This window comes from Portunus trituberculatus, chromosome 47 (genome assembly GCF_017591435.1).
Source record: "Portunus trituberculatus isolate SZX2019 chromosome 47, ASM1759143v1, whole genome shotgun sequence".
Lineage (NCBI taxonomy): Eukaryota > Metazoa > Arthropoda > Malacostraca > Decapoda > Portunidae > Portunus > Portunus trituberculatus.
Window position 1 is genome coordinate 36,826,719 of NC_059301.1, and position 11,197 is coordinate 36,837,915.

Here is an 11,197-nt window from a genome sequence, read left to right on the forward strand (position 1 = left end):
CAGTGTAAAGTAGCATCAAGGAAGGAGAAAGGGGGGTCGAACCAGTAGGCGAAGAACCATCAGAAACCATGCCTGAGTCGGCCACAGTGATAGAACTGCAAAAAGGGTAGCCTGGGATTCCTGTAGTTTCTTCAGGACCCTGGAAATCAAGCTGAAGGAGGGAAAAGCATATAAACTCTTGTTGGACCAGTCAAGGGTGAAAGCATTAATATATGCTGCAGCAGGGTTTGGCTTCCAAGATATATTAGTAACCACTTGAGCATTGATACTATGTAGAAGCAAATAAGTTTCTGGTGTAAAATAGACCTGATATAGTTTCCTGAAGAGATGGGGTTGCAACATCCATATGGTATCCACATTATGCACTCTAGATTCTCTATGAGGCTCTACATTACAAAGTCCCTCAACATACAGGCAACCCCCATTTAACGAAGGGGTTACGTTCCTAAAAAACACTTCGTTAAGCGAAACTTCGTTAAGCGAACCGATTATAACAAATTTAACCCCTGATTTGAACTTCCATTGAGAGTAAGCAAAGCGAGAGTGCATCATAGTACAGTAAAAGGTTTAATGAAAGTAAAAATTATGAAGTTAAACATTTAGGTAGTTTAATTTAAGTCATTATAATGTACACTAATGTATGTATGTACGTAACTTTATAATGTTGATGATCTTAACTTTATGAAGGGAGGGAAAGTGAAACGGGAAATACACTAACCGGCAACCTGTGAATGTAAACAAAGTGCGCATCATGGTACTGTATACAAAACTTATGTACCACATTTCCACAAGGCTTTCCATTTTATCCATTGTAGAGTCACGAGTTCTGGTGGTTCTTTTAGCTTGCAAGGAAGATGAGGTCTCACTAGCCTTCTTAATAGAGTCTCTTGACTTGAAAATAGTAGACAGTAGATGGAGTCAAGCCATGGTGGGAAGCAATGTTATTAGTTTTCTGGCCTTTCTCTTGTCTGTGAATAATACCCAGCTTCACTTCAAGAGTAAGACACTTCCTGGTCTTCTTAGGAACGTTAGGCCACATTGCAGGGTGTTTTGGTGGTAAGTTGAACTAAGGAAGATGAGCTGCTGGTGACGCTGTTATGTTTTGACTGGGCAGTGAGTGGTGCGTGTGATCTTGATCTTGATCTTGATGCTACAGGTGACACAGAATTTCTTCTGAGTCAGGCCTTTGTATCGGCAGAGCCTGTGTTGTCCACGAGAGGCTTGATCTTGATCTTTATTCTACAGATGTCTCAGGATTTCTCCTGAGGCAGGCCTTAGTACCAGCAGCTCCTGATGTATTCAAAAGCCTGTCAGCTTGCATGATACAGTGGGGCTTTCAAATTTGGAAAAAAATTACCTGCATAAAACTTCGTTAAAGCGAGTTTGGTGTTCGTTAAACGAGCAAACGGTAGTAAAATGAAACCTTCGTTATAGCGAAATTTCGTTGTGTGAACCTTCGTTAAACGGGGGTTGCCTGTACTTTGCTGATTAAGTAATACCTCATGATTCATCCCAAGAGAATATCTCGTCTGTTAAGGCATTAAAATTAAGTTTTGTGCTCCCACATCGCTTCATGGAAGCGATGCAGTGGAGTTGTCAGAGCGAAGATGAACATGCCTGTCTCGACAATCCTTTCAAAGGGATTGTACGCCAAAGAGGATTGCCTTCAACTTTAGACAATTAATATGGTTTAATTTTTATGAGCCTAGAGGCTCCCTATCTTAGAATGTCCAACAGACACGCAAGCATCAGAATACAACTCAAAGTGAGAAGGGGATAGGCGTGGAGACATGGTCTGAAAATCAATGTTGTTAACCCACCAATTGATGAGACTTAATGAATGTAAGTCCAAAGTAGCTTTAGAAAAGTGATTACCTAAGTTGAGTGCCAGTTCCCTGTTTTGAATTATCTCAAAATACAGGCAACCCCCGCTAAATGAATGTTCACACAACGAAATTTCGCTACAACGAAGGTTTCATTTTACTACCATCTGCTCGTTTATCGAACACGAAACTCGCTTTAACGAAGTTTCATCCAGGTAATTTTTTTCCAAGTCTGAAAGCCCCGCCATATCATGCAAGCCGACAGGCTTTTGAATACACCAGCGCCTCTGGTGGACAACACGCACACCACTCATTCCCCCTGTTCAAAACAATAGTAGCGTCGCCAGCAGCTCGCCTTCCCTCACGCAACTTACCACCAAAACACCCTGTAATGTCGCCTAGCATTGCTAAGACCAGGAAGTTTCTTACTCTGGAAGTGAAGCTGGATATTATTCACAGACATGAGAGAGGCAAGAAAACTAATAGCATTGCTTCCCACCATCTCGACTCCATCTACTGTCTCTACTATTTTCAAGTCAGCAGATTCTATTAAGAAGGCTGGTGTATGCTAAAAGAACCACCTGAACTCGTGACTCTGTAATAGATAAAATGGAAAGCCTTGTGGAAATGTGGTACATAAGTTTTGTATGAGGTACAATGATGTGCCCTTTGTTTACATTCCACAGCTTGCCAGCTAGCAAATTTCCCGCTCCACTCTCCCTCCCTTCATAAATTCAAGATCATCAACATTATAAAGTTACTTACATACATACATTAGTGTACATTATAATGACTTAGTCTTAAATTAAACTGCCTAAATGTTTAACTTCATAATTTTTGCTTTCATTAAGCCTTTCACTGTACTATGATGCACTCTCGCTTTGTTTACTCTCAATGGAAGTTCAAGTCAGGGGTTAAACTTGTTATAATCGGTTCGCTTAATGAAGTTTCTTTTAACGAAGGTTTTTTTTAGGAACATAACCCCTTCGTTAAGCGGGAGTTGCCTGTACTTGTATCTGAGGGGAGGGACAAATTCTACTGTAGGTTCAGCAGCCATGGCCAAACCAATGAAAGAAGCCAAGTCACGTAATGTCTCCCCATAACAACTGTGATCCTTGCTCTTTGATATGTTTCTTTCTCTGAGGGGCTAGAGTGGCAGTCAAGTCAACTGCATTCAACACAACCCCACGAAATTCCACCTCTTGGGAAGGTTCCAGTTACTGTGAGCCCAACAGAATCAAGAAGGTGCAAGGCATAGCCTAAATAGTGGCGTAGTTCCTTGCTAGAAGTTGCAATAAAAATACAATCATCAATATAACACACCACAGTAATACCAAGTTTATATAAATGAGAGAGAACTGGTTTTAATTGCCTGGTAAAAATCCAAGATGCAGACGTTAAGCCTTATGGCAGACAGGTAAATTGGAAAGGTTGATCCCTCAAAAAAAATCTAAGCCCAAACCTGCTGCTTACCTAAGCCCTCTAGAAAGCCCTCCAATAGCAGTCTAGACACTTCTCTGTCCCCATGGGCCCAAAGTAGAAATATAAGGAAGAAAAAAGAAAGAAGAAAAGAAATAATGAGCAAAGAAAAGAGAAACAAAGAAGAAAGAGGAAAGAAGAGAGGAAGAAAGAAAGAAGAGAGAAATACGGAAGAAAGAAAAAAGAAGGAAGGAAAAAGAAGAATGGAAATAGAAGAAATAAGGAGAGGAAGACATGGTTATAGCAAGAGAAGAAACGGAAGAGGAAGAAGTACGTAGTTCAACACTCTGTTGGTCATAAGTAGAGCTTAGAGCAAGGCAAGGGAGTTAGTTTATTTTAGGAACACATTCCATTAATTTCTGTGTGTATTTTCAGTGTTTAGATGTTATCAATATTAAGATTGGTTAGGATTTAATTAGGAAACAATCAGTACTAGCACTTTATTATAAAGAGTGAAATCTCGTCATAAGATAGGGTAAGGTTGGTTGACCACATGATATGAACTTGCCGTTAACATCAGTGACAAAGAAATACTAAGTGTAAATAGATTAATATATCAAAGAAATTGATAATGGTTCTATCAACCATACACATAAACCCACCTAGGACCTCTCCATGAGAAGAGACTAATTAACGAAATCAGTTGATCAAATGGATAATAAAAGTGCCCTAAGAACTGGTCACAAAAGTGGTGGCAGTAGTGGGATAAATGTATATGCTGGTAAAACCACTATTACATAAGTGCTACAATATATACCTGTCATATGTGAATGAGAGTCATTCATTGCTCCCCTGAATAAACATTTGTTTCACGAAATTCAAATTCTTTAGACAAGTGGTGGTAGAAAAACATAGCACATCACGGGGATTCAGACTCGGATTTACAGATAAATCCAACAGCAAATGTAGGAATCAGTGGCACGAATGCAAATGCCACATCTACAGTAAAATCCTCAGATTTAGCAGACCTTATTACCAAGAATACCACAAATGACTTTAGTAAAATCACGGGACTGCAATACTTTTGCAGAGGCAAAGAGAAACAGCCTAATTATCCTGACTAAATCTGTAGTAGCAATGCTCAGCAATAGATTCAGGATACTGAATCAAGTACAACCCAAAATTAGACTGATGAGGGCTGAATTGAAGTAGCCAAAGCATACTCATTGGGTAGAGTACAGGAATACCTACTTTCAGCAGTCAAAACATGTGGATATGACTGGGAGAAGGTAAAGGACCCCTTTTTAAAACTCTTCCTTTAAAAGCAGGATTATGTAGTCCTAATGACTAAGCTAATGCTAAGAACGAAAAGAGAACCAGGTGAGATGCTTCTTGATTTCTATATACAATTAGATTCCCTTGCAAGAAGCTGAACCAGGACATAAGGATCTATTTGAAAAGGAGCTCATTAGGAGCTTTCTAGAAGAAATATCAACGGAGATAAAATCCCTCATACCATGTCGTGCAAAACATTGTCCCAGATAAGTTTATAGAACAGTCATGGACCTAGTATACTTGAATCCTCAGTATAAGTTACGCAATGAGGATGTGAAAACAAAAAATAAGGCGACCCATCAATGCAGTTGGCAGGGCAGCCAATTGGACACCAAGTGAAACTCCTAACAGAATGGGAATAAATAGACTGCAAGGAGCCATCCCCAAGAGAACAAAAACTCAGCAGTTTAGATGATACCTATGTAATCTACCCAGTCATATGGTTCGCAATTGCAAAACTAGGGCTGAAGCACCCTGTGAGAACTGTGGTCTATGGAACTATACAACTTGAGAATGCCACATACCCTGCTCTAATTGTGGACGAAAAATCATAAACTGTACCAATGCAGGCGAGCCCTCAAGAGATCCAATGAAAGGCATCAGGACCCTCCCCCACAAAAAAAAAAAAAAAAAAAAAAATCCAACTCATTGCACAGATGGTTGGGAACAGAAAGCAAGGTCTTCAGGTATGCTCATAATGCAGAAAGCAAGGTATGCTCATAATCCTGCATACAAAATATCCAAAATACCTGAAATAGAAGAATGCGGAATAATAGCTATCTGACTTGAAATGAAACTAACAAATGGTACATTTACAGAAGTAATTGCCATGCTCAATACTGGGGTCTGTGTAAGTCTCAGTGAAAAAGATTTTATCCAAAGAATGAATAGAGATACTAAAATGACAGAGGAAAAGTCAGCACACATTTTTGCTGTGAATTCCCACGCAATAGAAAATAGAGATAAAGCAATAAAAACAGGAAAGAATATAAAAGAAGAGACTATGATAACAACTGAAGGTATAGAATTGCCTACCCCCATTATGCTTGGCAGAGATTACTTAAGGGAAAATGAAATAGATATAAGAATTAGAAAAGGATGAAAGAACAGTCTCATAGAAGTAAGTGTCATTGGTGAAATAGTATTGGAGATGCCAAAGAGTGAGAATAGATATACTGTTGTAAACAAAAGCAGGAGAGGAAATCAAAACAAAAGCCGTGAGAGCATAATATTAAGCGAAAGGGAAAATCAAAACAAAAGGAAAGACCAAGGGCAAGGTCACAGTGAGTAAGGAGTACCAAAAGTGTCAAAGATAAGGAACCAAAACACACAAAGATAGAAATGACAGAGAGAAGAATCATAATGAAAAGAAAGAGTGTGTAGATGAAAGAGACCCTGACATTAACAGATTACCAGAGACCAAACATATACAAGTAGTTACAATAGAAGATATAAGATTACCCCCCTGCAACTGTTGGTTACATAACTTGCACTATGCCCATAGTAGACGTACAGGAGGGAATCTTTAAGCCTTGTAAAAGCAATACTTCATGAATTCTTTGCCCCACTAGTAAAATTGAAGCCACTAGCAGGAGAGAGAAGGTCATTGTTCACTATTTAAATATCAGTGTAGAACAAGAGGCTATAGAAATAGAAACTGGTCGGACTCTAGGGGGGAGTAGGGTTTAACCCTGTACTGCAGACCCTTTTACTTTGACAGTAGCTGGAGTAACAGAAAAATGAGGACAAGAGATGAATTCTCAAGAATCTCGTGAGAAAAAAATAAATGAATTACAACAATCGCCCGCATATCCGGATCGCCACTATTTGTAAGATTAAATGAGTACTTACCAAGTATGAAGTTTGATCGTAATTTCACGAACATTCAACGACGTCACAGTGGTGTACAACCAGATGCCATGCTACCATTTCCACCGTCAGTCACTTTTAGAGAGGAGGTTTGCGGAAGCAGTTACAAATTACCACAAGGACCCTTCGCCCTAAAGTGAGGATCACAAAACAGACAGGGTAGGGAGGGAGGGCGTTGTACACCACTGTGACGTCGTTGAATGTTCGTGAAATTACGATCAAACTTCATACTTGGTAAGTACTCGTAAAGTGACGTTACCCTTAAGTAGCAGCAAGCCTTGTTCCTTAATGCGCTCCTTCCTACGAGATGTTAAGGTGGTAGTCATGGCGACAGAGTCCAACACCACACCAAGGAACGTAACCTTCTTTGTAGGCTCCAGAACCGACTTCCGCACATTGACAGTGAGACCCAGGGAATCAAAGAAATGCAAGACATAGCTGACCTGAGCCTGTAAAATCTCTACTGATGAAGCATTGAAAAGACAGTCATCCAAATAACATAACACGGCCATCCCAAGGGATCGCAGGTGGGAAAAGACAGGTTTCATTAACTTTGTAAAAATGCGAGGGCAGAAGATAACTCGGGAGGCAAGTAAATCTGTAATAACGGCCCTTCCACATAAACTGTAGCCATTTCCTGTCCTCAGGCCTAACATAAATGGAGTAATAAGCATCCTTAAAATCCACTGTAACAAAGAAACAGTTAGGGTAAATTAAGGGTATGACATCCTTCAATGTATCCATCTTAAAATGTACGTAAGGCACATGAAAATTAAGGTAGTATTTTAAATTTAGAATGACTCTTGCTGGGCCAACTGGCTTGATGATAGGAAAAACATTTGAAAAGAAACCATGAACATCAGGTAAACAAGGCTCCACAATTGACTGAATAAGGAAGTGATGTAAAGCATTGTCCAAAGCCTAATCATCGGCTTGAGACAGGGTTAGAGGACGAGGAGGTACAGTCTGAATAGGCAAAGACACAAAATCAAGAAAATTCCCCCTCACCACATAAATCCAGGAATCTTGAGTCAGAGACCTCCACATGGACTCAGCAGAAATAATTTTACCTACTCTAAAATCATCATGAGTATTAACTAATTGTGGAATTGAGGAACTCACCAGAGGGATTAGTGCTGGTGTAGTTTCGGCCCGTGCATCCCCTTCCCCTGGGGAGGCTGCTGGCCGAAAAAAGGCCGGGTCTGAGAACGAGGGCGGGACTGGTAATGAGCCTGAGAGGGACGGTGTGATGACCGTGAAGAGGAAGAAAACCTCTTGCCAGACGTCTTGGAGGAAGGGCGGAGAGACGGCCGGCCCAACCAACCTACCTTGTGGATCTACTCACACTTGCGGGTCACATCAAAGGGAAATAACTCCTGCTGACCCTCATCACACTCCCATTTGCAGAGATCGACCATGGCCGAGTCATGGACATGGATTCAGGCCACATCCTTCCGCAACTGGTTGAGGTAATTCAATGCTGAAGTAAGAAGGCGCAAACAACTATTAAGGCCATCTAAATAAAACGACAAGCTCTTACCTTTCTTCTGTCCAATATCATTAACACACACAGCAATGGGAACTATTGCCTTTGTCAACAGGCAGTTAGTCTGGAAAAGCTTGGCATCTACCAGACATCCATTCACACTCATGGCCTTGGTTATAGCTGCGTTTGTCACAGGCATCGTGAGGTTCGGCACATTACTCGGGAGCTTAATCTTTGCACACGTTAACTTTACACTTTCAGACACAGGCTGATGGCGAAGGCTAGCGTTGAGGATAGTGGCCAAGCTGTCGGCGAGCGGCTCTCCCTTCTCCTCCTCGCCATGGAAGTGGCCAGAAAGGTCACCCAAAGCCCTCGGAAAATCTTCATCTACATCATCGTCACGAGTGAGGTGGTCTAACCCATCAAGAGGGTCTGGCTGGCTAGCAGGGGCAACCCCCGCCTCGTCTTTAGATGACGAGAGGGCATGAAAACCACTAAAGTCATTCCTGGTGTCCGTAGATGCATCCGGCGGTGCCGGGGTCCTGTTCAGCTTGTCAATAAGGCCCGACACTAGGCTAGATAGCTTATCCAAGGCAACTCTGTCCTCAAACACAGCAGACTCTGACGCCACGCCTGCCGAGCTCGGCCCCGGGAGTGATGGTAGTGAAGTGAAGCTAAGCTCTCTGTGTCCTGTCTCCTTGTCCACTCCTGTCATATCTCTCTTTCATCTGACTGACACACACTGCTTCAACGACATCACTGCTCAGTTTATTCCACTTATCAATACTACGATGCGGGAAACTGTACTTCCTCACGTCATTTAGACAGATGTCTTTTATTAGCTTTTTTTCCATGTCCTCGGAGATGATTACTTGTGGTCACCTTTATCAACTCTCTGTCCAGTATGTCAATCTTGTTCACCAATTTATACATAGTTATCATGTCTCCTCTTGTTCTTCTCTCTTCTAATGTGGTCAGCCCCAGCTTCCTCAGTCTTTCCTCATAGTCTAACTCCCTGAGTCCTGGTACCATCCTTGTTGCCAGCCTCTGTACCCTTTCCACCTTCTTCACATTTTTCTTCATATGCGGTGACCAGACACAAGCTGCATATTCTAACTGGGGTCTTATTAAGGTACATAATATCTTCTTCATCATTCCTTCATCTAGGTAGTGGAATGCAAGGCCAATATTTTGAAGCATGTTATATGTTTTCCAAAATATCTTGTTAATGTGTTTCTCCGGTGACAAAGTGTTTTGCACGGTTACTCCTAAGTCTTTCTCCTCATTGGTCTCTTTAATTTTCTCATCACCCAGCCTGTAATCCCTGTTTGGTCTGTATCTACTTCTTCCCATTTTCATAACATGGGTCTTGTCTATATTAAATTCCATCTGCCACTCTTTACTCCACTCATATATTTTATCAAGATCTTCCTGTAACTTGTTACAATCTTCCACATTCTTTACTCTCCTCATAATTTTAGTATCGTCCGAACATGTTCATGTAACTGTCAATTCCTACTGGCATATCATTAACATAAATCAAAAACATGATGGGACCAAGCACTGACCCTTGTGGAACTCCACTGGTTACCTTCTTCCACTCGGACTTCCTTCCTCTCACCACTGTTCTCATTTCTCTTCCCATTAAGTAATTTTCCATCCATTTTGCTAGTTTATCATTTACTCCTCCAATCTTCTTTAGTTTCCACATCAGTCTATTGTGTGGTACTTTATCAAAGGCCTTTCTCAAGTCCAGGTAGATAGCATCCACCCATCCCTCTCTATGTTGTAGTATGTCAGTCACTCTTGAATAAAAACATAATAAATTGGATACACGATCTTCCTTTTCTGAAACCAAACTGCCTTTCACTCAGAATGTTTTCACTTTCTAGATACTCACTCCACTTAGCTTTAATTACTTCTTCACATACCTTGCACAATATACTAGTCAACGATACTGGTCTATAATTTAGCGGTTCCATTCTACTACCATTCTTATATATAGGCACAATGTCAGCTCTTTTCCACTCTTTGGGACTAATCCTGTTCGTATGGAGGTTTCCACAATATCAAATATGGGGTTCAACAATTGATCCTTACATTCTTTTAGCAACCTCCCAGATATGCCATCAGGCCCCATTGATTTATTAATATCCAGATTGCTTATAATTTTCCTTACATCTTCCTTAGTAACCATGATGTCCTGCATTTGCTTTATTTCCGTAGGCCTTCCTCCCATAAAATGCTCCTCCTTTGTAAACACTTTGCAAAAGTTGTCGTTCAAAATTTCAGCTATATCTCCAGCATCCTCATATACTTCTTCCCATTTTTACCTTTTCTATTGCCTCCCTTTTATTTAGTTTTCCATTTATGAATTTGTAAAACATTTTTGGGTCACTATCACAGTTTTCCACCACCCTCTGTTCATATTCCTTCTGTGCTGTTCTCCTTACTTCAACATATCTATTCCTTGCTGTTTTGTAAACTTCTCTTAATAATACATCACTGTTTTTCTTAAGTTTCTTCCATGCCTTTTCTTTGTTCTTTTTTGCTTCTTCACAATTTCTATTAAACCACTGTTTATTATTTAAAGTCCTCTTTCTGCGATATGGCACAAACCTCTTCACAGCAGTTATATAAATCCATAAATTTATCGTATTTCAATTGCATATCCCCTTCCTGGTATACCACGGACCAGTCAATTTCATTAACCCGAAAACTCCGACAGGCCTTAAATACGGCTGCATAGCACACTTCCGACAGTCCTTAAATGGGGCAGCTACTTTGAGCGCTAATAAAAACCGCGCTAGCATTGGTAGCGCTGCTATATTTGGTCATGACGTAGTCCTATGGTAGTACTGTCGGCTCCCAGGAAGCACACCGCTCTAGCCAGCTAGTCTCCCGCAAATTTCTGTGAGGTGCGTGAGCGTCGTGTCGCGGTGATAATTATTTACGTATTTACGTATTTACTTATTTAAGGAACTATTATTTACAACTATGGCTCCTGGTGCTAAGAGGAAGCTAAAGTTTAGTGATAAAAGTGATAGACAAGGCGGGACAAGACGCAAAGTGCACAGGTTGGAGGTAGATCCCGACCCCGCTATTGTGACAACATCGTCACCCACGCCTGATAAAAACATACGTAACTATAATCAGCCAATATGAGTGAAAACACGAAAAACATGTGAAAACACAAAAACATGAGCAGTGCCTTACATTATGTAAGAATACACATGCACCTCCCCGAGTTGTTGCTACCACAATC

At 40.8% G+C, this 11,197-nt stretch overlaps 1 protein-coding gene across 1 annotated transcript in view; it reads right to left on the reverse strand.

Moving 5' to 3' along the window:
- Window positions 1-11,197, reverse strand: part of LOC123498229 — an 84,889-nt gene that overhangs the window by 72,579 nt on the left and 1,113 nt on the right. Inside the window, exons 2-3 of the mRNA XM_045245392.1 lie at window positions 7,987-8,573; window positions 7,569-7,783 (exon numbers count right to left, since the gene is read on the reverse strand). Of these exons, the coding sequence (XP_045101327.1) occupies window positions 7,569-7,783; window positions 7,987-8,573 (802 nt within the window). The remainder of the gene's footprint in view (window positions 1-7,568; window positions 7,784-7,986; window positions 8,574-11,197) is intronic.